The 27,220-nt window shown below is 51.3% G+C and overlaps 14 protein-coding genes across 14 annotated transcripts; 12 read left to right on the top strand and 2 right to left on the bottom strand.

Annotated features, from left to right (window-relative positions):
* Positions 1 to 212: 212 nt before the first annotated feature.
* Positions 213 to 1,500, top strand: MYCFIDRAFT_88504 (uncharacterized protein). Its single transcript, XM_007924978.1, has 2 exons — positions 213 to 899; positions 1,038 to 1,500. Exons 1-2 carry the CDS (start codon positions 455 to 457, stop codon positions 1,139 to 1,141), a joined length of 549 nt encoding a protein of 182 aa, XP_007923169.1. The 5' UTR covers positions 213 to 454; the 3' UTR covers positions 1,142 to 1,500.
* Positions 1,501 to 1,582: 82 nt separating this feature from the next.
* MYCFIDRAFT_82647 (uncharacterized protein) lies at positions 1,583 to 2,803 on the bottom strand (the record flags this gene model as incomplete). The annotated part of the gene is made up of 3 exons (XM_007924674.1): positions 1,583 to 2,236; positions 2,290 to 2,561; positions 2,620 to 2,803. The coding sequence occupies 3 exons, from the start codon at positions 2,801 to 2,803 to the stop codon at positions 1,583 to 1,585; spliced, it is 1,110 nt and encodes a 369-aa protein (XP_007922865.1).
* Positions 2,804 to 3,142: 339 nt separating this feature from the next.
* On the top strand, positions 3,143 to 3,832 carry MYCFIDRAFT_40970 (uncharacterized protein; the record flags this gene model as incomplete). Its single annotated transcript, XM_007924263.1, has 1 exon — positions 3,143 to 3,832. One exon carries the CDS (start codon positions 3,143 to 3,145, stop codon positions 3,830 to 3,832), a length of 690 nt encoding a protein of 229 aa, XP_007922454.1.
* Positions 3,833 to 4,633: 801 nt separating this feature from the next.
* MYCFIDRAFT_193878 (uncharacterized protein) lies at positions 4,634 to 5,355 on the bottom strand (the record flags this gene model as incomplete). The annotated part of the gene is made up of 2 exons (XM_007924979.1): positions 4,634 to 5,062; positions 5,230 to 5,355. 2 exons carry the CDS (start codon positions 5,353 to 5,355, stop codon positions 4,634 to 4,636), a joined length of 555 nt encoding a protein of 184 aa, XP_007923170.1.
* Positions 5,356 to 5,730: 375 nt separating this feature from the next.
* Positions 5,731 to 7,171, top strand: MYCFIDRAFT_161256 (uncharacterized protein). Its single transcript, XM_007924980.1, has one exon. The coding sequence runs from the start codon at positions 5,746 to 5,748 to the stop codon at positions 6,901 to 6,903; it is 1,158 nt and encodes a 385-aa protein (XP_007923171.1). The 5' UTR covers positions 5,731 to 5,745; the 3' UTR covers positions 6,904 to 7,171.
* A 197-nt stretch (positions 7,172 to 7,368) lies between these two features.
* On the top strand, positions 7,369 to 8,317 carry MYCFIDRAFT_72353 (uncharacterized protein). Its single transcript, XM_007924542.1, has 3 exons — positions 7,369 to 7,549; positions 7,658 to 7,890; positions 7,952 to 8,317. The coding sequence occupies exons 1-3, from the start codon at positions 7,460 to 7,462 to the stop codon at positions 7,986 to 7,988; spliced, it is 360 nt and encodes a 119-aa protein (XP_007922733.1). The 5' UTR covers positions 7,369 to 7,459; the 3' UTR covers positions 7,989 to 8,317.
* A 327-nt stretch (positions 8,318 to 8,644) lies between these two features.
* MYCFIDRAFT_52915 (uncharacterized protein) lies at positions 8,645 to 9,339 on the top strand. Its single transcript, XM_007924384.1, has 2 exons — positions 8,645 to 8,677; positions 8,730 to 9,339. Exons 1-2 carry the CDS (start codon positions 8,652 to 8,654, stop codon positions 8,905 to 8,907), a joined length of 204 nt encoding a protein of 67 aa, XP_007922575.1. The 5' UTR covers positions 8,645 to 8,651; the 3' UTR covers positions 8,908 to 9,339.
* A 22-nt stretch (positions 9,340 to 9,361) lies between these two features.
* On the top strand, positions 9,362 to 9,949 carry MYCFIDRAFT_193880 (uncharacterized protein; the record flags this gene model as incomplete). The annotated part of the gene is made up of 1 exon (XM_007924981.1): positions 9,362 to 9,949. The coding sequence occupies one exon, from the start codon at positions 9,362 to 9,364 to the stop codon at positions 9,947 to 9,949; it is 588 nt and encodes a 195-aa protein (XP_007923172.1).
* A 762-nt stretch (positions 9,950 to 10,711) lies between these two features.
* Positions 10,712 to 13,309, top strand: MYCFIDRAFT_72351 (uncharacterized protein). The gene is made up of 2 exons (XM_007924541.1): positions 10,712 to 11,962; positions 12,023 to 13,309. The coding sequence occupies exons 1-2, from the start codon at positions 11,727 to 11,729 to the stop codon at positions 12,978 to 12,980; spliced, it is 1,194 nt and encodes a 397-aa protein (XP_007922732.1). The 5' UTR covers positions 10,712 to 11,726; the 3' UTR covers positions 12,981 to 13,309.
* A 363-nt stretch (positions 13,310 to 13,672) lies between these two features.
* Positions 13,673 to 14,323, top strand: MYCFIDRAFT_193882 (uncharacterized protein; the record flags this gene model as incomplete). The annotated part of the gene is made up of 1 exon (XM_007924982.1): positions 13,673 to 14,323. One exon carries the CDS (start codon positions 13,673 to 13,675, stop codon positions 14,321 to 14,323), a length of 651 nt encoding a protein of 216 aa, XP_007923173.1.
* A 1,589-nt stretch (positions 14,324 to 15,912) lies between these two features.
* Positions 15,913 to 16,946, top strand: MYCFIDRAFT_120453 (uncharacterized protein; the record flags this gene model as incomplete). The annotated part of the gene is made up of 5 exons (XM_007924983.1): positions 15,913 to 16,190; positions 16,250 to 16,343; positions 16,396 to 16,594; positions 16,649 to 16,807; positions 16,855 to 16,946. Coding segments are annotated over 5 exons (822 nt in total), but the record flags the coding sequence as incomplete, so codon positions are not given.
* A 464-nt stretch (positions 16,947 to 17,410) lies between these two features.
* Positions 17,411 to 18,450, top strand: MYCFIDRAFT_82636 (uncharacterized protein; the record flags this gene model as incomplete). The annotated part of the gene is made up of 4 exons (XM_007924673.1): positions 17,411 to 17,458; positions 17,510 to 17,561; positions 17,613 to 18,137; positions 18,194 to 18,450. The coding sequence occupies 4 exons, from the start codon at positions 17,411 to 17,413 to the stop codon at positions 18,448 to 18,450; spliced, it is 882 nt and encodes a 293-aa protein (XP_007922864.1).
* A 353-nt stretch (positions 18,451 to 18,803) lies between these two features.
* MYCFIDRAFT_52906 (uncharacterized protein) lies at positions 18,804 to 22,439 on the top strand. Its single transcript, XM_007924383.1, has one exon. It carries the CDS (start codon positions 19,054 to 19,056, stop codon positions 22,312 to 22,314), a length of 3,261 nt encoding a protein of 1,086 aa, XP_007922574.1. The 5' UTR covers positions 18,804 to 19,053; the 3' UTR covers positions 22,315 to 22,439.
* Positions 22,440 to 22,552: 113 nt separating this feature from the next.
* MYCFIDRAFT_202204 (uncharacterized protein) lies at positions 22,553 to 25,406 on the top strand. The gene is made up of 3 exons (XM_007924984.1): positions 22,553 to 22,912; positions 22,979 to 24,669; positions 24,725 to 25,406. The coding sequence occupies exons 1-3, from the start codon at positions 22,633 to 22,635 to the stop codon at positions 25,223 to 25,225; spliced, it is 2,472 nt and encodes an 823-aa protein (XP_007923175.1). The 5' UTR covers positions 22,553 to 22,632; the 3' UTR covers positions 25,226 to 25,406.
* Positions 25,407 to 27,220: the final 1,814 nt, after the last annotated feature.

Consider the following 27,220-nt stretch of genomic DNA (forward strand, 5'->3'; position numbering starts at 1 on the left):
AGGAGTGCAATGCGACACCGCCAGCTGCTGTCTCGTGAGCCGAGAGCCTCCTGCTTCTCTCCCCGGAATGCCTTGCTTGTTGCGTTTCAACATCTCAGACGTGCGGCTCCGTCGCGTGTGCTAAAATAAGACCCTGACCTACAGCACATGCATTAACTCCATGCTCGACTCTCAATGTTCGAGGCTGTCTAGAACTACTTCGTCGTCCATCAGCTCGAACATCTCGAGGTGATGACAAGGGCACGCAATAGTAAGGGTGGTGAATGTGTCCTAGCGATCGCAGCAGAGAGCTTCTTGCAACCGAAGCCATCTTCGTAGAGACTGTGCTGCGCGTAAGGGCTTCGCTTTCACACTTTCCTCCAGACTCGCAAAAGGCGGCCTCAGTGTCTCTCCCGTTTCCTTAGAACGAATTGACACCTACGCGCGGCGCGGGATGTGAGAAGCGACTGCGCACATGGATGGCCGTCGCATGGTGACAGCTCTGGTCAACTCAGTACCAAACACAGCAGCCGCAGACCACATCTCAAACCCGCTACGAGATCTACCACAAGAGGCTCGCAACATCTTCCTGACACTGTACGCACTATTCGGGAAAGAACTACTCCCAGCGCTCGACCTTCTAGATCGTAGCCTGGTCACTCGGCTACACACCTCATCCGGCGAAGAACATACATGCAAGCTATATCTCGTCCGCTCAGCACAACCACAAACAAGTAGAAACACACCATACCAACACACGAACTACTACGAAGTCCGCCTAAACGCCTGGACCTGTTCTTGTCCAGCCTTTGCATTCTCGGCCTTTCCAGCAACAGAAGCACCAGACCGCTCAATCAACACCAATAACGAGGAGCGATGGACATTCGGAGGCCTCACACTAGGTTCGGACATGCCCGTATGTAAGCACCTCCTGGCCTGCGTGCTTGTCGAGCATTGCCAGATGTTCTCGCATTTCGTCGAGGAGAAGCAAATCACGATGGAGGACATGGCAGGCTGGGCTGCTGGGTGGGGCGACTGAGACTGAGGCATACTTGCAGGGAAGGCAACCATTGGGTTTGATGCAGCGCAGATGTGGCAGGGCGTAGGCGACGTGGCTCGAGAAGATGTTGAGGATTGGGACCTACTGAGCCAGCGCCATTGAGAGGCCGCCAAGCAGAGTGCAATCCTTTGCGACTTGGTCAAGCTGCGTCATGCCAGGTCTGGAAGCACTGCCTGGCGTTCTATGAGTTGCGAGAATATCAGGGCATCCTGCGCGTGACCCGCCAGTCGCATGGAAAAGGCAAGCAACCCAAGGCTACTGGGTCTCGCTGGACATATTGATCATGCAATGCTTTCGTCTCATTTCGTCTTCAGCTTCCTGCTGCTGGTTGCAGGTTCCAGGGCTAGCTCTTTGAGCAATCACCAACAGCACAAGCTGTCTGCTCGTATCCACTGATAATGTACATATTCGACATGTATCCAGCTTCATTGCGCTGGCCATACCAGCGCCTTGCTTGCCTCACTAGTGCCCATGATGCTCCAGACGCCGTCTATGCTTGCACGCCGTGAGTGATCGCTCTTCCCACTCGTGTCTAAATTTTGTCTAGCTCTTCTTCTTACCCTTCTCATCCTTCTTCACATCCTCAGTTGCCTCCTTGTCGGTCTTCTCAGACTTTCCATTCAGCATCAGCTTATCATCCTTCTTCACGTCCGTCTCCTTCTTGTCTTCATCTTTCTTCGCATCCTCGTCTTCTTGCTGTCTCTTGTTTTGTATCTTGTTCTCGATCAAATCGTGGAAGGCGGTGATGGCTCGAATTAAGCTGGAGAGGTAGATCGACATGAGCTGATCGTTCGTCTTGGTCGACATGGCGCGCGCAAGCTCGGAGTTCTCTGACGAACCGCCAGAAACACCAACGGCGCCATTTACCAAGCCGTTGATTGAAGGCAGGTCCTTTCCAGCGGTCTTGGGCGTCGAGAGGTTGGGCAGGAGGTTGAACACGTCTTGGAGGTTGCCAAGAATGGCATGATTGACGGGAAGATCGCCGTCGAGGACTCTCTGAAGGTACTTGCCGATATCCTGTAACCGCAGATGAAGACCTTGTAATGACTCGAGCTGTGATGTTATGCGCGTGCTGAGAGTGCCTACTGCCACATCGCGAATGTCTCGTAGAAGGTGCTCGACGCCGATTTCTTCTGCTTCTTCTGCCTCGATGGTGCTCGGTGTGTGCACAAAAGTCTTGGCCGTGGTCGTTCCATCCTGGACAAAAGTCAGCCGCCATACGTATCTTCTACTGTTGTATTTCCCCATACATCCTTGATTTCTTCCACAGCAAAGTATGCATCGGTCGGTACCCCGACATCCTTCGGTTGCACATCTATGATGACCAGAAGAGGATTCGGGGTGTATCGCTTGAAGAGCTCGTTGATCTCAAGATCACTCGCCCTCAGCTTGGGTCCAGAGTGGTACCATCCGATCAGCTTTTCGCGCGCGTTGACTTTCTTGAACATATCGTTCATTGACTCGACATAATTGTGGTCCAGGAACCATACCGAGGGGTCCTTCTCGTCTTCTTCGAAAGGCACTGCACAATATGTGTTAGACAGCATCAATACCCGGTATCTTGATGATTCTCGCCGCACCTGCGAAGCTGTTTGATACTCTCACGCTCTTTCCATCATTCTGTCCAAGCAAAACTCCAACAACACGTTTCCGCGTGCCCTTTGCTGACCGGCCATAGTGATCTGCTGCAGAGAGGAGGACGAGAGGTGCCACGGAAACGGTTCGGTTGACCAGCTGCAGCGTTTCTGCTGTGGTCGCAGGCATCTTGGAGGGTGGCTGTATCTCCAGCTATCTTTCTTTGGCGATGGATAGCTGTGCAGAAAGTGTTGGCGAAGATCTCGTGATGGTGGTTGATGTGCTTGGTTTGTAGCTTAGATGAACTACCTAGCGACGCAACTCAAAGGTGCCTTGCGCCTTCCAAGGTCTGTGCTGTGCTCTCCGAGATCCGATTTCACCACGTCCAATTTCACGAAATCACCAACAACTCCGACTCCTGGTTTCGCGCGACGCGTCTGCCTCGTGCTTACTGCCTGATTATGGAGGGCACATAATATTACAATTGTTCACAACTGTGGTTCTGCCAACATCCTGCAAGCACAAAAAATGGCCATCGACACTTCGAGCAACCCTGCCAACGGCACAACTCAATCCGAGATTGAGTCTACCGCACTCTATCAGAATGTCTACAACTACGTTGAGAAATACATGTCCCGATACGATGCATCTCATGACTTCAACCACATACTGCGAGTCCTTGAGCTGTCCAAACGCATCTTAGCCGAAGAGCTCAAGACCAATCCGACCAAGCGGCTGCGAAAGGATGCCGTGGTGCTTGGAGCTCTGCTTCACGATGTCGGAGACAAGAAATACACGCAACCTGGAGAGAATTCAGAACAGCTGGTTTCCAATCTGCTGACCAAAAACGGCTGCTCTCCAATATTTGTGGCAAAAATTGCCATGATAGTAGAGAATGTCTCGTACAGCAATGAGACCAAGCGACCCCAGCTGGTCAAAGCTATCATCGCATCGCATCCAGAACTCGCGATTGTACAGGATGCGGACCGTCTTGATGCCATCGGCGCTGTTGGAATTGGCAGAGTCTTTGCTTTTGGAGCGGTGAAGGGAGCAGATCGCGGGTTGCAAGGCAGCATTGATCACTTCGATGATAAGCTTTTGAAGCTGGAGAACATGATGAAGACGGAGACCGGAAGACGACTTGCTCGTGAGAGAACGGAAAGGTTAAGGCAGTTCAAGGAGTGGTGGAACGAAGAGAACGAGATGCTCGCGCAGTAGAGAACTTCGACGCCTTATATGTTGCATACAAGGCTTCAGGGGCTCGTTGCATGCTGGAGCAGTCCAAATTTTCCACTTTCAGGCTTTAATGACCAAGTCTTCTGAGCGGTCTGATGGTTACAGCAGATACTTTTCTTGATCAATGTTCATGAATCTCAACGCGACAAAGTGATCGGAGCTTCTCCAGTTTTTTGAACCTTATCATTTGTGGGTGAAGTTTCATCCTCAGCTCATCACATTTTCAAGTCGCCGTCGATGATAAGTGCGAAAATTATTCAGTAACATGTCTTTGATATTTCGCTGTATTACACTCAGAAGTGTGAGCTTCCTGTTCATGGGTGGCCGCAGCGCAGCAGAGTGGCAGCAAACACACAATTTGTCATTATTTTGCGCTCCTCCCAGTCTGTTCAGCAGCTATTGTGTCAGTGCTGAGGGAGTACGCGATTCAGTTCTCGTTCAGACGTTGAGGCCAAGGATTGATACACAGTACTCCAGTCAGGCCAGCGAACGGTGAAGTGCTCGGCACTACACCTCAGACGCGGTCCTCTGGAGGACTACAGGTTACGTCCTGGTACCATGCTCCTCTCAAGTCAATATACTCTGCAGTTTCCTAGAGATGTGGCCCTTGGTCCCCAAGAAGCTCAATGACGAGCTTCTTCCATTAGAGACTGGCTGCGCCGGACGTTGCCTCCTCAGCCTCATAAGTATTCGCTGGGCCTTAGAACGCCGTCGATCTTCGATGCCAACATCGGAGGATCTGATATCAGTCAGCCTGGAGAACGTTGATTTATCTTGGAGCACCTACATGGACCTGCGATCCTCTTGCTCAATCACTACTGGCGCTGTGAGCCATCGAGGTCCAGCCTCATCCAGTATACGATTCAGCAAGATATGTCCCAGCATATCTACCACAACTTCATCGCCTGTACCTTTTCCAGTCAAAGCAGACATCTGCAAGAAAAGTGCTCCGAAGCTCTGGGCAAATGCGTCGGCTTCATGCATTGAGACTGTCCAGTCACCTCGCCATCGGTCGATGCGATTCGCTATCACAAAAACGGTATTGCTTCGAGCTTGACGTCTTGGTATTCGTCTTCTTTTGACGTAGACTTGCCGTAACTTGTCTAGTAGATCGAACGACTCGCGACGAGTCACGTCGTATACCAGAAAGCATGCTTCATTTGGCCGGACATATTCGAGCAGCTCTGCCTCTGACATATCACAGACATCGCCCTGTATTAAATCGAATTGTAGATGAACATCCTTGCCCTGAATTGTGACATGTTTGTGCCACTCAAGCTCGACTGTGGGTGAGTCTCTCGAGCCGTCGATTACGCAACCATAGCACAGCTAAGTAGCAGGATGAGCGGAAGCAGAGAGCTGTGATGGAAGGAACTCACCCGCTGGAGTATGCTGCGCTTCCCTACGCCGTCTGAGCCCAATACCGCAATTTTGACAGTAGGGACCTGCTCGTAGCTCCAAAGATACTTTCGAACTCTTGCCGCTTCTTCATGAGTGATGGACATGTCTTGCTTCTGACTTGATGAATTCCCCAAGCATTCAGAGGAAGTCGGGATATTTCAGAGAGACGATGCTCAGCACGAGAGCATTGCAGGGTCCCATTCTAGAACCCTGATTCTGCATGATTCCTTCCTGCAATCTGTGCTGTGGCTGTCAACAACGGCCGGCGGCGTGTTCGAGGTATGCTCATCATAACGGTCACAAAGGTTGAATCAACATTTGAAGCGAGTTCTGTGCGGGAGGCTTGAAATGGGCGAACAAGGGTCAAATCTGGAAACCTCGGCTCGGAAGTCTGATGCTCCTTCATGCCTGTCGCTGATGCTTTCATCTCCACCTTCGTCTCTACGATAAACGACATCTGATATTGCACGGGTCCTGGGCCGGCAGCAGGCGCCATGGAGCAGCTCAAACACGCCGCCGAGCAGACCAAGGTTGTTGTCAAGTTGCCGTCGCAATGGGTCAGCATGTACGGCGACTTCATCACCAAGAACGCGGGCGCGGTCGGCCAGGTCGAAGGCGCATTACGTTCGTTGACTTATCTGGTGCCTGGAGGACTGTCGCATGCTGATATCACGTCTGAATCGCTCAACGCCGGTGTTCAGGTGCTCGCACTGTATCATGATAATCTACTTTCGAGAGCGCTGGCGCAATCATTACGATCACGACCCCGGCATCAGAGCCCGCACACTCGCTATACGAGGTTCTACTCCCAGAAGAGCCCGACTTATCGAAGAACGGCGACGACGCTGCAGATTGTGCAATATACGGAATTGTTGTTGGAAATGATGGCAAAGAGGAAAGGCGAGAAAGCAAGATGGAGGCTTGTGGTCATACTGGAAAGCGTTAAAGCACTTTGCAGACTCATCCTTATGCGCTTGACGAACTCAAGGCCCCTGCTCACGCCGCCATTACCCGAGCGTGAGATAATCGAGGACAAGACACCGCAAGAAGAGGAGGAGCTTCAGAGTCCTCTGTCAGAGCCGTCCGTCGCTGGCAGCGAGCAGTGGACCATGCCACGAACGTCTCTGACATTGCCACCCTTGCCCAACTCGGATGACATATCTTCGTATCTCCTTTCCAAAGTCCTCACAGCGGACGACATTAAGCCCCCAAAAGCCTTGGTGCATCGAACTTCTGGATTCGGAGAGGTTGCGGAAGTCATGTTCATTCTCCGGCCTGTCATATATGCTGCAGCAATGGCGTACTGGTCGCAGAGGGAGAAAGGAAAGGGCAAAGCAGACTGGAGACCGTGGTTGCTTGGAGTCAGCATTGAATACGGCGCACGGCAACTCGCGAAGCACGATCTCGGGACGAGACGACCTGGTGGCACTCGCGGCCTCACGCAACTTGAGCGCGAGGAGCTCAAGAAGCGAGGCTGGTCGCTCGCGTGGTGGGGCATGCGCGGCGCTTTCTACGAGAATGTCACGCGTGGTGTTATTCGTGGTTTCGCATCGAAGCTGAAAGGCAAGCCGCTCCTGGACATGGTCGGAAATTTTGTGGACGACTACGAGTTCCTATGGGATCAATACTACTTTCCTACGGCGACGCTATGAGGTGGGTGACGTCTTCACTGGAGCGATGTCGTATTTTGGGGCTCTCTTGCGCACTTTTCTCTATGTTCTGATCTTCTTGTGATTTAGCGAGCGTTATGTGGGAACCGCGGGCAGCATGAGTGCGCCCTGCTGGAGGGAGAGATACCTGTGTTTTGTACCATTACATCAGCTGCGGCCTCTTTGACCTGTGGGCGCGCGAAGTTCAGGCTTCTTTGTTGACAGCACAAGGACTGTTGAAGTCCTTTGACGAAATCCATCATGTTTCGAGACTTCATTCACACCGTCACATGAATCATCGCCTGCGGTTCTCTGAGCTAGACGTGACGCATGTTCTGAGTCGCGAAGCTGCTGACACATCCGCCGTTAAGCTCGTGACTGCTTCCTGACCCAAACTGGCGCCCCGCCATTCAAGCTGCTCCACGTCCATCTTCTGCCGCCTACGAGCTTCCACTCACATTCCTTACACAACCTACGACACAACACTTCATCTTCGCCACGATCTCGTACGCCGCAACAACAAACACATCTAAGCTCATCACACAAAGACACCGCCAACATGCGATCCAAGTTCAAGGACGAGCACCCGTTCGAGAAGCGCAAGGCCGAGGCTGAGCGCATCCGCCAGAAGTACGCTGATCGGATTCCGGTGAGTAGCGACAATTACACCATACCGCTCAGAATATCGCAAACGACGGCGAGCAGCTAGCGGTGTTGGACTCGTAATTTTTGGGACTTGACTAACAGCGATGCACAGGTTATTTGCGAGAAGGTCGAGAAGTCGGATATCGCAACCATCGACAAGAAGAAGTACTTGGTGCCAGCCGACCTCACCGTCGGACAGTTCGTCTACGTGATCCGCAAGCGCATCAAGCTTAGCCCAGAGAAGGCGATCTTCATCTTCGTCGATGAGGTGTTGCCTCCAACCGCCGCGCTTATGAGCTCGATCTACGAGGAACACAAGGACGAAGACGGTTTCCTTTACATCACGTATGTCAAGATTCATATCATCATATCCAAAAGCAGTGCAACAAGGCTAACATTCCTGCAGATACTCCGGCGAGAACACCTTCGGCGACGCTGTGTAAAGCAGCGGCCCATCTCCCACGACTCAGACCACACCATTTCACGACCACGACACGACATCCTCCACATGCCCACGATCGGACTTCCCTTTTGCAACGGGCGTTTGGGATGGATGCTCTTTGAATTAGCAGGACTAGGAACGCCAGGAACAATATGCTGAGAACGACGATAAGCAGAGCATGACTGTAGAGGAGCTACAAACGGCCAGGTGGGAACGGCCAGGTGGGAACAAAGAGACCTGGCGGACGGCAGCACATGGCATATACTCTCCATGATGAGCTATTCAGATATCCGCAAGCCGTAGCCGCAATACAGTTTTCTCTGCCATTTGCAATGTGCCCACCGCTCTCAGGCTGGCCGATGACGTTACTGATAGCGCGCGTGCACGCCGTGAAGCGTCATGTGATACATCCGCCTGCGCGACAGTTTCCAGCTCGTTGTGATGTTGAACATTGCTCAGATTGCGCCTGATCTCACTCTGTCAATCTCATTTTCAAGCCCTTCTTCATCTTCATTAGTAGTATGCTTGCTGGAGCACACCGCTGCTGCTGACCGCCTGAGCTGTGATTCGTCTCCACTGCGGAACGATCCCGAAAGCTTCCATAATGCCGCGCTTCTTTCATGCTAGAGACACGTAGAGTGACTGCATAGAACTGGGGTGAACAATGTCGACTCCATACCTCATCTCGAGGTAGGGTTCAGCTGTAGTTTGAATACGTTTGACGTGGACTAACATCAGATAGAGCCATAGACCCGATCTTTGCTGTGACGGTGGGCATCACTGCGGCAGCTGTCCGAATCAATCGCGAGGAGAAAGAGAAGGGCAGGAGTACGGAGGAGACGATCGATGCGTTGAAGCGGAGGACAGCTATGGTGTTTGGTGGCGATAAGAGTGCGAAGGAGACGGAGAAGATTGCATGAGGATATTGAAACTGGTGCAATGAGGTGCGCCAGCCAGAAAGGCCTGCATCCGGAGAACGACATCTATCCAGCGCTCAGCCTTGAGTGTTAGGCGAGCGGCTTTGCGCCGGATTCGACTTCCTGTGCTTTAATTTGCGAGAATCAACCAGTGCTGGGGAGGGCGGGAAAGCTCAATCGCTCTCCAAGAGTGTATTCGCAATGGCTTCCGAAAATCTTCACGACATGCCTGGAACAAACATGGCCACGCCTGATAGTTCTTGATTTCAAAAGCTCATGCCTAGTAGCTTCTCTGAGGAAGACAGAATCGCGAGGGCGTGCTAAGCAAAAAGAAATGGAAGGAATGATGTTTGCCATGGTTCATCAGCATTCACAGAATATGGGATTTCATACATGACATATAGAGGCAAATTTGACACCCAGAAACTCTTCCAGCTCATGTCCATCAGAGTCCACAATGGCACCCAAAAACTCCTCCGGCCCATCGTCATCAAAGTCCACAATGACGCCCAAAAACTCTTCTGGCCTCTCGCCACCAAAGCCTACAATGACACCCGCAGAAAAACTTGCCCAAAATGCTCCCCAACTGAAATCCCACTTCGACCAAGCCATCCAAGCTGGCCGTCCAAACCTCCTCACTCCAGTATCCCTGCCAGACGCACATGCTCACACCCTCGCTTGCTACCTCCGCGACATGGTCATTGACCGCAGATTCGTCTATCTCAAAGGCCGCAACAAGCTTCAAGATCTCGGCATTGAACTTCAAAGCGAACACGAATTCCCTGGGGATCGTGGTTATCCGACCTCGCACGAGGATCTCGTGTACCCGATGGCCTCAGATCGCGCCGGAAGTTATGCTATGATGATGTTACAACAGGTTGTGGGGTTTAATCAGAGTATTGTGACTATTGAGGCTCATCTTGAGCAGTTGAGGATTCAGAGGGAGATGCAACAAGGACAGCAGGAAGGGCAGCAGAAAGGAAAGCAGCCGGCAGGAAAGCAGCAGGAGACGGGTGGTCAGGCGAATGCTCAAGAGGAGCAATGAGAGGGTGGGCATGAAAAATCGAGGCCTTGGGAATTGTGAGCTCACAATTCGGCAAGTCAGAAATTAAGCGTGCACATCTTGAAAAGCATTACCGTGTGCTATATCACCGTCAGAATGCAATTGTGAGTGATGAATGTGGCAAGAATCATGGCCTTCCCATGATGTGCAGTTGCAATGTTCACTGCGTATGACTGACTCTATTTGACGGCTGCAAGCACGTCGTGGCGTCTTGAAATCGCAGACGTGAAACTCTCTGCTCGCTTGGAATCTCAAGATGAAGTCTGGGCCATTCCTCCACTGGAAGGGCCCGTCGACCATCTTGTGCGTGTTGCAATGTTGCAGCAACTTCAATACAGATCCATTGCTCGGCAGTTCCGTGGGACGGTCGAAATTGTAGGCTGGGTGCTTCGTGTCGTAACATTCGTGCAAGTCTGCTACGCCATGTGCAGTGTTCTTATGTGCTCGCCAGTCCGCGTACGCTTCCTTGATGGCCTCTGGGAAGACGTGCCGGCAAAGGATTCGACATCGACTTCAGGCACGCTGGCTAAGCTAGCTGTGCTGACATTTCTGGTATGTCCACACAAAGGCGTACGAGGTTGAGTTGACCCTTCGACGGTAGGCCAAATTGTGCTTACATCACCACTAAGGTGGTACGAAGAGTGCTGGCTGGTGAGAAAGTAATCGTTGTCCGTTTGTCCAAGTGAAAAGGAAGTAGGTCGAGTACCGTTTTGCGATACAGGACCAGCTCCGTCCCGACTCTGGACATGTCGTTGTGTCAAGCTGCCGCTACTTCCAGGCCTCAGTGACGCTCTGGATAGAACGGGGCTCATGCTCCGACTGCTCCTTCTGCTGGTGACACGACTTGGACCGTCCTCTGGAGACTGTCCGCGACTTTCGGGAGGTTGTGCTTGCTCGAGGGTTCGAGAAAAAGCGTGTGCCATCCATACAAGCTGCTCATCGTCGCTCTCATCCAGACGAATGGCATCTGGGCTGTCGTAATTGATGGCTCGAAGCGTTTGAGTCGAGCTGGAGGAAAGTGGCGTAGGCTTGGCCAAGGGTCGTGGTGGACTTTTCAGAGCATAGCCTGCCGTTCCATAGGCCGATTGAGCATGAGCTCCGAAGCTTCGATTCTTAAATTCTTCAGGTGTGACCAGACCGCATGCCCTTGCTTCTTGCCACCGCCGTTCTTCCGCGGGCGACAGGGACCGCTGCGAGGAGTGTGTGTCGTGGATCGATGCAGCGACGCCTCGCACACAAGTCGATATGCAGTTGACAGCCCACACGGCCATTTCGTACCAAGCGGCCCAGGGAAGAGCGATGGGATCGGTACTTCGAGCTGGCAAGCATACAGCAGCAAGAAGGGGTGTGATGGGGAACATGAGAAGCAGAGCAAGGCTCAGCAACCACAGCACGGTCACGAACATACAGACGTAAACAGTGGCTTCCAGCAGACCAGTGATGGATTTGATCCGGATCTCGCGTCGTCCATTGGCACTGTACCGCAAGATACCCGACTTATCCATCTTCTCGTCCCGGGAATTCTCTCTAGAGACTCTGTGCTATTCTACACTGTAGAAAGGATGTCTCCACCTCCGCCTCCGCCTCCGCCTCCGCCTCCGCCTCCACGAAGACCACTCGGAACGCGATATCCCGGCAGAATAGAACTACTGTATGGACATGAGTCAGCATTTCCACGTGATTACTCGGCCTCATCTTGGGTCCCGTCGGTCGCGGTCGCCTGCTCCTCGTCCTTCAAATCATCACAACGGAATCAAAGATGGCCGAAAGGACCGAAAAGAGGCACGAGGAGGGCTTTCCGTGGCACCTGGGCGTGTTCGACGCGCATTGCCATCCCACAGACACTCTTTCTACCCTGCAGTCAATTCCTTCCATGCGAGCAAAAGTCTTGACAATCATGGCGACAAGAGCACAAGACCAGCACCTGGTTGCGAACGCCGCCGATCAATACGGCCTTACAGAGCAAGACATAGACGACACCACGATGGACTGGAGGTAAATCACGGAGTCAATGCCGCTTCTGCTTGGCTGTCATGGGTACTGAAAAACTGCCAGCAAGCAGCATAGAATTATCCCAGCGTTTGGCTGGCACCCGTGGTTCTCTCACCACATGTATGATGAGAGTGAATATGGAGGCGTCAATCCCCTCAATTCGGAGCAAAAAGCTGCTCACTATCAATCTGTATTGATACCAAAGTCGAATGATCGGGATTTCCTCGATACATTCCCCGACCCGAGGCCATTGGGTGAATTCATTTCTCAGACACGCCAATATCTACAGAAATACCCTCTAGCACTGGTTGGCGAAGTCGGACTGGATCGTTCGTTTCGGATACCAGAAGCTTGGCTGCCGGCGGACGTTGAGGAGCGCGATGAAAATTTGACTCCGGGCGGTCGTGAAGGCCGCCGTCTTAGTCCATATAGAGTCAGCATGGATCATCAGAAGAAGGTACTTTCTGCACAGCTTGCACTTGCTGGTGAGATGGGAAGGGCCGTATCATGTCACGGCGTTGCAGCTCATGGCATCGTCTATGAGACCGTCGCGAAGACCTGGAAAGGGCACGAGCTTAAGCCTCTTTCCAAACGGGCTCGAAAAGAACAGGAATCTGCAGCAAGACGTAATGCTGGTGATGAGGATCACGATGACAGTCCTCACCAAGAAACTGGACCAAGATCATACCCCCCAAGACTGTGCCTTCACTCCTACTCCGGACCCGCAGAGACCGTGAAGCAGTATATTGACTCTAGGGTACCGTGCGAGATCTTCTTCTCATTCAGCACGACGATCAATTCCTGGTCCGAAGATGGAAATGGGAAGGTTGAAGCTGCCGTACAAGCAGTGCCAGATGACAGAGTACTGGTGGAGAGCGACCTGCACACAGCTGGCGAGCGTATGGACCAATATCTGCAAGAAGCCGTTGAAAAGATATGTCATATCAAGGGATGGGAGCTGAAAGACGGCGTGATCAGACTCGGCCAGAACTGGAGGAGATTCGCATTTGGTGAAGACTGAGTCTGTTCATTGAAAGCAAGCGCTTTGATGCTGTCGCTCCTAAAATTCAGTACAGTGCTCAAGACATCCTCTGGAGCAAGCACCGAGCTGGAAGTCATGGATAAAGGCGTGCTCGATGGGAGCGACGAAAGCTTGGGCGGCTAGCTGACTGGCGATACTCGCGGTAGTATGGAGACTCTCGAAGTGTCACTCCCAGGGCCGCAACCGGTCTCAAAGAATGGCGTGGCAGTCTCGCTATGCAAGCGCTATTGATGCCGATATCTCCCGCCACGTCTCGTCTAGCTACCGGGTTGAGCTGGTAGCTGCAAACGCAAGTCTTTTCATCCGTGCTATTGTATCAATCAGTCAGTTTCAAGATTTACAAGAACTTCCCTGGACTCACTTGTGCTTCCTGAGAAAACAGCTTCCTGGATATCATGGCTGTCCTGCTTCAGATGGCCTCAAAGCAGATGCAAGGTCGCGCCACTTTCGACGTTGGGAAATTGAGCAGCACCCAAGATGGCTACCACTTCACCATCGAGCATGCCTCACCAGGTTTCGAAGCGCCATAACTCCTCGTGGTTTGCGGTAGAGCAACACAGAGACAAGACGGTGAGATTGTATCAGAAGTGTGGAAGGCGTTCACAGTGCCCGCCAGAGCTGAGCCAACAAAAGCCAACCCTCATTCCACTAAAGGCACTGTTTCTGCTGGGATGTTGGCTCCATCCGGCGATGCAGATGTGAGGATTCCAGCACTCTCACCGCAGCCAACCTCTGTCCCGCAACTACAGCCAAGAGCGCAGCCAGGATCACGACCAACGCCAGACAGCCGCCAGAAGGCGAAGACCACAACAGCAAGAAAGCACGGCCAGATGCCCGAAGATCCTCACGCCTATACCGGCGAAGACTACAAGGACATCGCCGACGCCGAACTTCTCAACGGCTCCATTCACACCGACAAGATCTTCGGCGACTTCGCTGGACGAATCGCCAAGGCATGTGGCAGTGACAAGAAAATCCAACAGAAAATCAACTCCTTGCGAGTGAATACCGAGGGCCAGCAAGCACTGAAAAGCAAGAACTGGTTCACTAAGCGGCTATCACTCTGGTATGAACGCAAAGCTTCGGATAGCAATGGCGAGTTCACGAAAAGCGAGTTCGAAGCCAAGTTTCTTGAGGAGCGATATGGTCGTCCAGTTCCTTCGGTACGACTGAACAACCAAGGACAGTACAAGCCCGGTGCGAAGCTGAGTGCGCAAACGCTGGCGAAGCGCAACAGCTCGGCTTCAGCGGATGGTGCGAGCGACGAGGGCGAATTTCCTGCTGAGATGGCATCTCGTAAGAAGAGAAGCTTTCGGAAGTGAGCAGCGGCGTGAAGCTGCAAAAGACAGTATGGAAGATTTCGAAGATTTCGAATAAATGATTAAGTGAATGAAATATAGGAGATGATAAATGAGCGATGAGATATGAAACATGCTACACAAGATGATATGGAACATGGGTGATGAATGATACCCGACGGCATGAGATACGAGTTTACGAGACTGTGATGTACTTTTAGGTGTCTGCAATACACGTGTGCGTTTCATTCATCCTTTTCTTACTTCCACACGATGTATGTTTGCTTCCCACTCACCTTGCGTCCCAACGCCGTGCGATGGGCGCCTCTCCAGGGTGACTTAGGGGAGTAGGCGTAAAGATGAGTTGCACAATGAGCAAGTGAGGCACGACCGTGTCACATTCATGGAGCGCCTCCGCCACAGAGCAGCAAGCTCCGGGCAGAGATGTCGAGCTCTGATGAGTAGATGAGCGGCAGCACGGTGTGGAGTACAATTTAAGTATACAGCCACGTGCTTCACTTGTTCGTGCTGTGCAAGCTAACGCCTTTGCGTCAATCGGTGCATTAAGGTCGTGAATTAATCTCCATCGTTGAGAAGTGTCGTAGCGGATATATCGGCGCCTCTTTGTGGGATGCGAAATCATTGAGTAGTAGGGCTTCGCATCTCGCTCGCGCTCGGATGCCACCTTCTCATTCCCATGATCTCAACCGCGAGATTCGGTATAGGTTCATCATGGCCTTTAATAATGCCCTAAAGCATAGAGTTGAACTCACGTCTCTGGTACGTCCGGAAGGCTGCCGGTACTTGTGGCAGGCTGAGCCATAAAAAGCTCAACGCAGGGCGTGAGGATCAACATGCGCAAAAGCTTTTCGACTCGCTTCCCGTAAGACGCCGTAGAAATCCGATAGGGCTCTTCGACCAAATGAATGCTGAACTTCGTAAGCAAAGACGAGTGACTCGTCGCCAATGTGACCTCATGGCATTCACGTGTGTTTTTGCGGCCCTAGATCCCAATATTGCACTGCATCAGCTAATGGTGCAGTGTTGTATGTGGTCAGTGGAGGGCTTCGGTCCGGTAAGACCACTAAGCTTGTGGCTGCTCCGCCTTTATTGCTGACCGTGCATAGGCCTTGCAGCAAACTGCTCATGATGCTTCCTTTCCTGATGAAAACAAGCGATAACTTGCTCTGACCAGTGCTTATTGCGAGTAGACCTCATCTCTATTGCTCCTACTCGTGTCGAGCGAGTCCTCGTGGCTCGCTCCTGCGTTTACTCCTGAGTGTCACGCTGATGTGCCGCCAATAGCCTGGTGTGATTCAGAACCAAAAACTTGTTGGTCTCGAAAGACACCTCAGGCGAGATATCTGACAACGCAAAGTTCTTTTGGAGCGGTGGCCTTAGTTCAGCCACACCGGTACGTGATGGGCTGAGCATGAATTGTCATTTGGGCAACCACGGTATATGAACTGCAAGAAGTAGCCTTTCCACAAGTTTTGAGCGGTTTCTTTTTTGATCTCTCTACAATGTCCCTAATCCTGTTCCTCTGGTCTGTCACAGCTCTGCTTTGCAGTGGCGTAAGCCTGGAGAGGAGAGCACCTCAATTCGGAGCGGGTAGCGGTCATGGCGGAGGCTCTGGATGTCCATCTGTCTGGACGCAGATAGCTTCTGATCTGAGGTTGGACTTTGCTGGATGCAACGACCTGGCCAGATCAGCGATTCGATTCGCGTTCCATGATGCGGCTGGCTACTCTGTAAAGAACCCAACCTATGCCCCAGCGTCTGGCGGCGCGGACGGCTCGCTACTGTTGAATGATGAGGAGATATCTCGGCCAGCGAACAACCCTTTGAAGCAGAATTACCGGGATAAATATCTCCTTGCGAAATACAACCAGTAAGTCGTTTCCGGCAGTCGGTGGGTCAGAGTCACTGATATATCACTTTATCCCCCAGATACAAATCGAACGGCATCTCCGCTGCCGATCTCGTGCAATTCGCTGGTAGTGTAGGCACCCGAAGTTGCAGAGGCGGCCCGATTGTGAGAACGGTGAGCAGATCTGATCTTTGCTCCGCCGAAATCAGATGCTAATTAATCGCAGGTGGTCGGACGAAACGATAGCACAACAGCAGCACCAGACGGCCTCCTTCCAAACGCTTTCGGTCCAGGATCGGACGCAGACACACTACTCGCACTTTGGGCCGACAAAGGTATCAGTGCCAGAGAGCTGGCAGCACTCATGGGAGCGCATTCCACGTCCAGATCTTTCAGTGAAGAGGCGAATGGCATTCCAGCTGGAGGTTAGTCAGGTATGCTGCAAATTAAAATTGTGCTCAAGCTCATCAGCGCAACAGGACCACAGGACTCCACTCCAGGAGTTTGGGATGTCACATATTACCGTCAAGCACAAGAACGGAGGAATCCTCCAGGGGTGTATCGTTTCAACTCGGATGTGAACCTCGCGAATGCTTCGGCCACTGGTCCCTCGTTCACGCAATTCGGCCGCAATCAAGGTTCGTTCGATATTGATCCAGAAAGGGCATGCGCTGACGTGGGGTAGGCTTGTGGGCGAATGAGTTTTCGGCTGCGATGGCTAAGCTGAGCGTGGCTGGCATACCAGCAAGCACAGTGGCAGGATTTGTAGACTGCACGTCCTTGATATTTTGAGAATTTGATCACCATTTGTGTGAACTGCTCCGCTCTCGGCATTTGTCGTGTATCCACATGCTCCTCACTATGCCGCCATATTATGGCTTGGATGCGAATGACGAGATGCTGGACCAGCGCGTCAGCCGTGACACGCTCTGTGATTGAGAGAGATACAGGATATAATCAGGTGGGAACTCCCGTGCCGAAGTCTCGTATGTCTGGAGATGTGTAGACGTGAAGGTGAGATGTCTGCGCGAAAGAAGCGAGAGCAGCGTGAAGACCTCGGGAGGGACCGCAGAACGCGCTAGTGAGGATAATCCCTGCTCGAGCCGCGTGCCTAAAGCTTGCGATATGTGTTCAACTCGACGGGGCTTCACCAGGCATCGACTCCGAACGCATTGTGCCATCGTGCCCTTGTGCCCTTGTGCCATTGCTGAGCAATCAACAAGTTTTAACAGATAGCGGCCATGGCAAATCGACAAGGCTACGATGTCGTCGTGGATGTCGACGCGGAGGTTGGTTATTGCAAGCACGCGCCCCGATAGCGTGATAATGACCTTGCCTAGGGAGATCTTGGCCATACAGACTTGAACGATGACCTCGAATTCCATAACTCTAGTGCGAGCGAACACAAACTACATCAAAAGCCATGTCTGACCTCATCTTTAGCATTCGAAAACCAAAACGCACGAGGTGGAAATAAGATCCAGCCCGACCAAGCCAACAACTCCTTCCTCAACCCGTCCTCGAATGCGCCCTCATCCTCGAAACGCTATCTTTGGTCAATAGCCTTCTACCAGCAATTCTTCGATGTAGACACCAACCAGATATTGCATCGCTGCCAGGCGGCACTTTTCCCAAGACAAAACTTTCTCGATGTGCTAGAAGGGAACCCAGACCTATATGGTCCATTCTGGATTGCTACAACAGTGGTGGTCATCCTGTTTCTTACAGGCACAATCAGTCAATATCTGGCAGAGAAGGGCAAGGGACACTTTGCATATGACTTCAGACTGCTCTCTGGGGCGGCGGGATTGGTTTACGGCTACACAGCTGTGATCCCGTTAGGGCTGTGGGCGACGTTGAAGTGGTTTGGGAGCGAAAGCGCCAACTTACTGGAGTGCTGGGCGCTATACGGCTATGCAAATTTGATCTGGATACCTGTGGCTTTGGTGTCATGGAGCCCATTAACTGGTAGGTCATGTCGCAGAACATACTGGGTTCCAAGTGGAAGCTAACACTTGGTCCAGCTCTGAACTTCGCATTCGTTGGAGTAGGATTTGCACTTTCCGCGGTGTTCCTGTTCCGCAATCTCTATCCAGTCGTCTCTGCAACGGATGCGAAGACGTCCAAGATCCTCCTGATCGTGGTCATAGCACTTCATGCTGGACTTGCGATCGCCATCAAGATCTTGTTCTTCGCGCATGGAAGTCCGGTGTCCAAGGCTGGGGACAAGGCCAAGCCAGCAGATGGCGATGACACCACGAATTTGCTCTTCAGCATGTGATTATGCCACAGGCGTTGGAGCCGACATAACATATAGCGTCCAAGCAATGCATCCATTTGCAAACTCGTGTCTCAACCAGTCCGTATCTACGGATGTCACTTTTTCGGCCCACAAGTCTCGCTCGTGTTTGCTGCTCTCGTACGGCAATCATGTGTATGCCGTGACTCACAGAAATCTTTCACAGCATACTTGAGCGTAACAAGAGTTGTGGTATTGTTTCGAGTTTCGAGTATAGCTTGTTCCGGGACAAAGCCGACATCATCGCTTGCCCCACTTCGACTCGAAATTCAACCCACTTCCACCTTCCACGCTTGTTTCCGGTCTTCATTGGCAATACACGCCACGCCACACAGGCTATTTCAAGTCTGCAACTCACTGACCGCGCTTGTGTGCGCCTGACCGACATACCGCCTCCGCATCGTAGTATGAGAGCTCGCGAATATTTCCTGAATCCCGATCCGCCTCCCGAGTTTGGAGGCAAATCTTTACGACCGCACTCAACCAACAGCTGAGGCAGCCACCTCTCTCCAGAAATCCATTTTCTACTAGAAAAAGAGATTCATTTACGGAACAACTCAACACTAGCCTTCTAATACCGTCGAAATGGCACCCAAAGGAAAGAAGGGAAAGAAGGCCAACGATGACTGGGACGAGGGCCTTGGCGAGAGCGCCGATCCCATAGCGCAGGCAGAAGCAGAGGCCAAGGCTACTGATGCTGCGGCAGACGCAGAAGAAGAAGAGACAGGCGGCGGCGGCGGTCTGATGGCAGCTCTCAAGAAGAACAAGCAAAAGCGCAAGGCGAAGGGCAAGACCGTCGAGAATGACTTCGTCGAAGGCGAGGATGCTAGCGGAGCTGCTACACCTGCCGAGTCAGCGCTTGATCTCGCTGCCAAGGCGCCAGAGGAGGCGACCATGGATGACGAGTTTGATTTGCCAGCCAAGGGCAAGAAAGGAGGAAAGGGCGGCAATAAGAAGGCCGAACCGGAACCCGCGAACGACGATGACGATGCCGAAGATGGTGGTAGAGTGAAGACCAAGGCCGAGAAGGAGAAAGAGAAGAAAGAGCGTGAGAAGCAGAGGAAAAAGGAACAGGCTGCCGCGAAGAAGAAGTCAGCGCCTGCTGCTCAACCGAAGCAGGCTGAGGCCAAGCCTGTCGAGGAGGCTGCCCCAATGCCAGCTCCAGCCGTCCCTGAACCCGCTGGCGGCAAGAAGAAGAAACTAAACCCGGCGCTCGCAGCTTTGCAGAAGCAGCAAGAAGAGCTCCGTAGACGGCAGGAGGAAGAGGCGGAGGCCAAGCAGAAGGAGGCAGCTGATGCTGAGGAGGAGCGCAAGAGGCTCGAAGAGGAAGAAAAAGCAAAAGAAGCAGCGAAGGTTGCCAAGAAAGCGAGGGAGAAGGCCAAGATTGAGGAGCAGAAGAAGGCCGGTACCTACAAAACTGAGAAGCAGCGACAACAGGAGGCTCAGCAGAAGAGACGCTTGGAGCAGATGCTGGAATCGGGTGTCAAGGTCGCAGGAATCGATGGCGAACCAGAAAAGAAGCCGACTCAAAAGGACATGCGCAAAAAGAAGAACCCCAAGAAGGAAGCTGAGGAGCGCGCAGCACAACAAGCCCGTGAAGAGGAAGAGGCTCGCCAAAAGATGGAGGAGTTGAAGATTCAGCAGGAGCAAGAAAAGAAGGCTGCTGAATTGGCCGAGAAAGCGAGACTTGAGGCCGAGAGTAAGAAAGATGAAGAGGATGAGCTTGAAGACTGGGAAGCTATGGCAGAGAAAGCGTCCGACGATGGAGTCAAGGATAGCTGGGATGCCGATTCAGACGAGGAGCCTCAGCAAGTCAAGCCCACGGTGAACGGTAAAGCAGTGCAAAAGGGCGCCGATGCCGCCAAGGCTGATGCCAAAACGAACGGCGCTGAGGACTCCGACGAGTCCTCGGAAGAAGACTCGTCCTCGGAAGAAGAAGAGCGGCTGTCTGCGGCCAAGAAGCAAGCGGAGCAAAAGAGGCAAGCAACCATTCAGAAGCGCGAGAAAGAAAGAGAAGCTGCGCTCGCTGCGGCCTCCAAGGACAATCTACGTTCGCCAATTTGCTGTATTCTTGGTCACGTCGATACTGGTAAGACGAAACTTCTGGACAAGATCCGACAAACCAATGTCCAGGAAGGAGAAGCAGGAGGAATCACACAACAAATTGGTGCTACCTACTTCCCAGTCGACGCTCTTCAGAAGAAGACTGCTGTGGTAAACCAAGATGGCGCTTTCGAATTCAAAGTGCCTGGTCTTTTGGTCATCGACACACCCGGTCACGAGTCTTTCACCAATTTGCGCTCCCGTGGTAGCTCGCTCTGCAACATTGCCATTCTGGTTGTCGATATCATGCACGGTCTTGAGCCTCAGACATTGGAATCAATGCGTTTGCTCCGGGATCGAAAGACTCCTTTCATTGTTGCATTGAACAAAATCGATCGTCTCTATGGCTGGAAGGCCGTCTCCAACAACGGTTTCCGCGACTCGCTCGGCTTGCAGAAGAAGAGCGTCCAGGACGAATTCCGCGACAGACTCGAAAAGACCAAGCTTGCTTTCGCTGAGCAAAGCTTCAACGCCGAGCTCTTCTATGAGAACAAGTCCATGGCCAAGTATGTCTCTCTGGTGCCCACATCGGCACACACTGGTGAAGGTATTCCTGATCTGCTCAAGCTGCTGGTGACCCTCACTCAGGAGCGCATGACCAAGCAGCTCATGTATCTTTCTGAGGTGGAGTGCACTATTCTCGAGGTTAAGGTCATCGAAGGCCTGGGAACTACCATTGATGTTGTTTTGTCTAACGGTGTTCTGCATGAGGGCGATCGAATTGTTCTCTGTGGTACCGATGGACCAATCACTACTGACATTCGTGCTCTTCTAACACCTGCGGAGATGAAGGAACTTCGTGTCAAGTCGCAATATGTGCACAACAAGGTTGTCAAGGCTGCGCTTGGTGTCAAGATTGCTGCCAACGGTCTCGACAACGCCATTGCTGGTTCTCGTGTGCTGCTTGTGAAGGACAAGGATGACGAAGATGAGATTGAAGAGCTTGAGGAAGAAGTCATGGGTGATCTCGAGAATCTCATGTCCCGAATTTCCAAGAGTGGACGTGGTGTTACAGTGCAAGCCTCCACTCTTGGTTCTCTGGAAGCACTCCTCTCTTTCCTCAAGGACATGAAGATTCCAGTCTCAAACATCAGCATCGGTCCGGTACACAAGCGTGATGTCATCACAGCTTCGACCATGTTGGAGAAGAGCAAGGAACATGCGGTCATGCTTTGCTTCGATGTAAAGGTCGACAAAGATGCCCATGAGTTGGCGGACCAGATGGGCGTCAAAATTTTCACCGCGGACATCATTTACCACCTTTTCGACGACTTCACCAAGCATATGCAGCAGCTTACTGCGCAAAAGAAGGAGGAGAGCAAGATGCTTGCTGTTTTCCCATGTGTCCTCAGCCCGGTCTCGGTCTTCAACAAGAAGGACCCTATTGTTGTTGGTGTCGACGTCGTCGCTGGCAATCTGCGACTGCACACCCCAATTGCTGCCGTGAAGCAAAATCCTGTCACGGGTGTCAAGGATATCATATCCATGGGACGTGTGGTCTCCATTGAGAGAGATCATAAGCAATTGACCATTTGCAAGAAGGGATCGCCTTCTGTGGCTGTCAAGATTGAAGGGCCCAATCAGCCTGGCTACGGAAGACAGCTGGAAGAAAAGGACATGCTGTACTCCCTGGTCAGCAGGGCATCCATTGACTGCTTGAAAGAGTTCTATCGAGACGAGGTGGAGAAGGATGAGTGGACTTTAATTGCCAAGACATTGAAGCCGCTGTTCGATGTCAACTAGGATGGTAGCGGCATATGAAACGGAGTTATGGGCTAGGCTTGGAAATCAATCACGTTACATGCGAATGTGCTAGTGTATGCAATGGTAGCTTCTGTAGGCATTTTTAGTGGCACTCTTCTTCACGCACTCTTTGTCTCTGAACACGTGATATCATGACCAAAGAAGCAGTATTATGCGAACTCTGTTTCCAATCCTGCTGGGACCAGCACACCTTGCTTTCACGTCGACATATCGAGCACCTCAAGCCTCGCCTATTTGGATACCGATACAGATGAGATAAACTCTTGTTGGGCGGCTGAGCCGCTGCAGACAATCACCATGAGGCGCCAAGTCTGTCAGGCGGCGTGTCCGCTGCTCGCTGCAACAACGCGCTCCAAGCTGCGGCCATCAGTCATAGCTTCGCTGGCCTCGAAACGCTTCATGGCGGGCGATACCGGTGATAACAACACTGGCCACATCACGACCGCTCCCCAGCAAGGCATCATTTTCATGGACAGCATCCTTCCTCCAAACTTGTCATGGCTTATGCGACTAACATCCCATTTCGGCGGCTATTCAGGCTTCACCAAGAAGCTCGATCCTGCTATGGGCAGGTATGGTACCGTCAACCCTCAGACTGTCTTTCAAAACGCGGTCAAGAATGCGAATCTTGGCAAGGCCGAAGTGCTGGAGATTCTTCCGAGGTATGCTGAGTGTGCTGCTTTTCTGAAGTTCCATCACGATGGGACGAGTGACTCCAAATCCATCGCGGTGGCTGTCACCCAATATCTAGAAGAGAACAAAGCTCGACCGTGGTGGAATCCGTTTACGCATGTTAGAGCCAGCTTTGTGTTAGGCAGGCCCTGGCTCGAAGATCTTTCGCGAACTCCATCTACACGCATTCGAGTCGAGTTTCTCCCGACCGAGCCTGGAGCTGAAGCTGCAGAACTTGGACAGGAGCAGCTGTACTCGTTCTTTCGGCCCTTCGGAAAGCTGTCAGATATCGTTGCCCAGCCATCCGACTCGAAAGTTGTCCCGCGATATGCGTACCTGGACTTTACGCATCACCAGAAAGCCATCATGGCTAAGAACTGTATGCATGGCTATCTGGTCTCTGATGCTGAAGGCGGAGGTAAGAAGGGCACGATACTGCGATTGACGTACGAGAAGAAGCAGCGCGCAGGCTGGATCAAGGATTGGATCATGAACCATCCAAGAATCGCGCTGCCGCTACTTCTTGCTCTCATTGCTGGAATCAGCTATACCATTTTCGACCCTCTACGGACATTGTCTATCAAGGCTCACATTACACGAGCGTTCCATCTGGAGGAGAAAGCAATCTTTGCTTGGTTCATCCGGCAGGGCGAGGATCTGTACAACAAAGTCAAATACTTTGGGTCAGACGCCAATCATGGCGATGGTGGTATGCAAGTGGTCTGGGATGATCGACAAAGCGAGATCCAGCAAATTCAGTCATGGCTGATGGAGTCTGCGGACACGTTCATCGTAGTGCAAGGGCCACGAGGAAGTGGCAAACGCGAATTGGTTATTGAGCATGCTCTCAAGCATAAGCGCGAAGCGCACAAAGTGCTGGTCGTGGACTGCAAGCCAATTCAGGAATCTCGTGGTGACGCTTCCACCATTGCTGCAGCGGCGGCACAGGTTGGCTATCGCCCGGTCTTCTCATGGGTCAACAACATTAGCGGACTAATGGACCTAGCAGCACAAGGTATGACAGGAACCAAAGCTGGCTTCTCAGAGACGCTTGAGAATCAGCTCATTAAGATCTGGACCAAGACCACCGCTGCCCTGAGGAGCATTGCTCTAGACGGACGAAGCAGGGACGACAAAGATGCCAGGATGTCAGACGATGAGTACCTGGAAACACATCCCGAAAGAAGGCCTGTTGTGGTGATCGAGAACTTCCTACACAAAAGCTCGGAGCCCGGTGCAGCGCTTGTGTATGACAAGCTTGCTGAGTGGGCTGCGACACTGACAACATCAAACATCGCTCATGTTATATTCTTGACAAATGACGTCTCATTCAGCAAGTCACTGAGCAAGGCTTTACCGGATCGCGTCTTCCGCCAGATTTCGCTGGGCGACTGCTCGCCAGAAGTTGCAAAGCGATATGTCATCTCCCATCTCGATTTTGATGCCGATCTTCACAAGGTTAAGGGCGGTCCTGATGAGGAGAGCAAGTCTCTTACGCCTAGCCAGAAGCGAGAAGACCTTCGAGAGTTGGACAATGTCATTGGCTACCTTGGAGGTCGCTTGACTGATCTGGAGTTCTTTGCACGCCGTATCAAAGCGGGAGAAACACCCTCAAAAGCTGTTCAGGAGATTGTCGACCAATCTGCCTCCGAGATCTTAAAGGCAAGGCACTTCAGCAGCACTTTCAACCCTCAAATTTCGCTGATCTTGATTACAGATGTTCCTCCTCCTCGGAAGTGACAACAGAGAATGGACCTCGGCACAAGCATGGCTCCTCGTCCGCGATCTCGCAAAAGATGAAGCACTACGTTACAATGAGATCCTGACCAAAGGACCCTTCAGCAATGGTGGCGAAAAAGCCATTCAGGCCCTCGAGCAAGCCGAACTCATCACAGTACAATCCTGGAACGGCAGACCCTACAGCGTCAAGCCCGGCAAACCAGTCTACCAACCCGCATTCCAACGTCTCGTAGAAGACAACGTCCTCCGCGCAAAAATGGAGCTCACATTACTCAGCGACGCCATCAGCGGCGAAAACAAATCGATCGAAAAATTCGAGACGGAATTGGAACTTCTTTCGAAGCTCAGCAAGCAGCCGAAAGAATTGTTTGAGAGGATACAATGGTTGCTAGGCAAGATTTCTGCCAGTCAGAAGAATATTTTGAGTTATGAGAAGGAGCAGGCGGAGATGAAGAAGATTTTGACTGAGGAATTTTAATCCGGGTAAATACTCAAATGGGACACATTGGCATGGTAATTACTCGAATAGTAAACCTCTTACTAGGATGGGACACATTAGCATGGTAATTACTCGGATAGTAAGCATTGGCATACTAATTACTCGGATAGGATTTCTATATCCGCAGTACATACTAGCAAATATAGAAAATCCCCTATTGCTACTACTTAGTTGTAGAGTTGTAGTTTTCTTGTAAGTCCGGGACAACTATAGTTAAATACCATTTCCCCATTTCTATATTATATGTATATTATATAGAATACAGAAATGCGGCAGTAATCTACTACAGTTAGAGTCCTAAACCTCCTTTACCTTTACTCTCAACCTTTTACAAACTCCTAGCTTGTTTCTACATTTCTGTATTGTATATATATTGTATAGAATGCAGAAATACGGCTACAATTAGAGTCCCTCCTAGACCTTTACTCTTAACCTTTTAAAAACTCCTAGCTTGTTTCTGCATTTCTGTATTCTATATATTAAGCCCTACCTAAGGCATCGAGACCCTAGCTTCACTCGAGCCCGGTTATATGCTAATCACGTATAACCTCTTTAGTCCTGATATACGCTTCCCTTCTAAAGGCCGCGCCTTCGTAGCCGGTCTTTGTTCTAGTCTCAACCTCTATAGCTGCTAACTTAGCAGGTCTAATAAGCCGCTTAGTCCGCGCTGAATTGAACGCACAACCACCGATTATGTAACTATATTAAACCTTACCTCTAATATAATATAATGTCTAACTCTAACTGCGCTATCCTTGTATATAGTGAAGTAATATATAACTATAAGAATTAAGGACTATCGACTAATTACAACACGAGCGCGTCTTCCCTACTATAATAGGTAGACGTACGAGGTATTGCAGCCCTGCCTCCGTTCTGAGTAATGTCGTACCGAGTTCTTTGCGTCTACTCTTAAAAGACCTAGCAATGTCCGCTTCCGAGGGTTTGTCCGTTCCGAGGGCTATTATTTACTGTCGTAGTTTCGCTAGCCCCAATTGGTTAGGTTTGGCAGCCTTCAATTGTTAATCTTATCTTATCTTTTTAGAAAAAACACAGCTCGTCTAGTTTCTATAGATAAAGGCTATTATAAGTATAGTAGTAGAGGTTCGCCTCGCTTAAAGGGTTAGATAGATCGAGGAGTAACCTATTGTCCGCAAGATCGACCCCGGCTAGCTTAGCTCTATAGTTTTGCCCTTAGTTAGTCTATTGACTTAATCTTTTAAACCTTAATATTTTAACTTAGCCTTAAAGTTTTAATTAAACCTTTAATACAGCTATTCTTTTGACTTGATTAGTATAGCGCGCTTCCGGCCTTAGGCCGCAGTGTAGGTGAGGTTGTCTTCGTAAGTATAGCGATAACAGTAAGTGATATTAACAATAGCGGCGCTAGTCGTCTTAGCGCCAACTTCACCTCGCTTCTAATCTTCTTCTTCGACTAATAACACACTCTGCAACACCGTTACTAACATAGCCGCGCCGGCCGCGCCGCCCTCGCCGATTGCCTAGGCCTCGAGGCCTCGACAGAATAAAGGAATAAGAGGAGGGCCTATAGGGTGCGTTAGTAAAGAGGTAGAGTCCTTAAAAGAGTAGGCGGTTAGTTAACGCATTATAGCGCGTTTGTTAATACTCGGTGCGCGTTCACTATAGTAGTGTAGTCTTATTGTCCTAGTTTGCCGGCCTCTAATTAGTTAGCTAATAGCACCCCGGGGGTAGCATTAGTTCTAGGCCTTAGTAACATTACGAGCTTTTAGCCTTCTTCTTGTTCTTTACGCTAGTCTAATACTTATAGCTATGAAGAAGGGGCGGCTATAAAGAAGGGGCGGTAGTTAGCTATAAAGAAGTAGCGGTAGTTGGCTATCGGAGGCAGCGGTAGTTAGCTATAAAGAAGCGGCGGTGGTTGGCTATAAAGCGGCGGTAGTTAGCTATCGGAGGCAGCGGTAGTTAGCTATAAAGAAGTGGTAGTAGTTGGCTATC

This window comes from Pseudocercospora fijiensis (genome assembly GCF_000340215.1).
Source record: "Pseudocercospora fijiensis CIRAD86 unplaced genomic scaffold MYCFIscaffold_2, whole genome shotgun sequence".
NCBI classification, from domain to species: domain Eukaryota; kingdom Fungi; phylum Ascomycota; class Dothideomycetes; order Mycosphaerellales; family Mycosphaerellaceae; genus Pseudocercospora; species Pseudocercospora fijiensis.

Bases quoted from the DNA above. Each gene is read 5' to 3' on its own strand.
- MYCFIDRAFT_88504 (XM_007924978.1), top strand. From the start codon at position 455: ATGGATGGCCGTCGCATGGTGACAGCTCTGGTCAACTCAGTACCAAAC. The intron at 900-1,037 runs GTAAGCACCTCC...GCATACTTGCAG, and splicing joins AGGTTCGGACATGCCCGTAT to GGAAGGCAACCATTGGGTTT.
- MYCFIDRAFT_72351 (XM_007924541.1), top strand. From the start codon at position 11,727: ATGGCCGAAAGGACCGAAAAGAGGCACGAGGAGGGCTTTCCGTGGCAC. The intron at 11,963-12,022 runs GTAAATCACGGA...AAAAACTGCCAG, and splicing joins GACACCACGATGGACTGGAG to CAAGCAGCATAGAATTATCC.
- MYCFIDRAFT_52906 (XM_007924383.1), top strand. From the start codon at position 19,054: ATGGCACCCAAAGGAAAGAAGGGAAAGAAGGCCAACGATGACTGGGAC.
- MYCFIDRAFT_202204 (XM_007924984.1), top strand. From the start codon at position 22,633: ATGAGGCGCCAAGTCTGTCAGGCGGCGTGTCCGCTGCTCGCTGCAACA. The intron at 22,913-22,978 runs GTACCGTCAACC...GCAAGGCCGAAG, and splicing joins TCCTGCTATGGGCAGGTATG to TGCTGGAGATTCTTCCGAGG. The intron at 24,670-24,724 runs GCAAGGCACTTC...TCTTGATTACAG, and splicing joins CTGCCTCCGAGATCTTAAAG to ATGTTCCTCCTCCTCGGAAG.
- MYCFIDRAFT_161256 (XM_007924980.1), top strand. From the start codon at position 5,746: ATGGAGCAGCTCAAACACGCCGCCGAGCAGACCAAGGTTGTTGTCAAG.
- MYCFIDRAFT_52915 (XM_007924384.1), top strand. From the start codon at position 8,652: ATGTCGACTCCATACCTCATCTCGAG. The intron at 8,678-8,729 runs GTAGGGTTCAGC...AACATCAGATAG, and splicing joins ACTCCATACCTCATCTCGAG to AGCCATAGACCCGATCTTTG.
- MYCFIDRAFT_72353 (XM_007924542.1), top strand. From the start codon at position 7,460: ATGCGATCCAAGTTCAAGGACGAGCACCCGTTCGAGAAGCGCAAGGCC. The intron at 7,550-7,657 runs GTGAGTAGCGAC...AGCGATGCACAG, and splicing joins AGTACGCTGATCGGATTCCG to GTTATTTGCGAGAAGGTCGA. The intron at 7,891-7,951 runs GTATGTCAAGAT...ACATTCCTGCAG, and splicing joins GACGGTTTCCTTTACATCAC to ATACTCCGGCGAGAACACCT.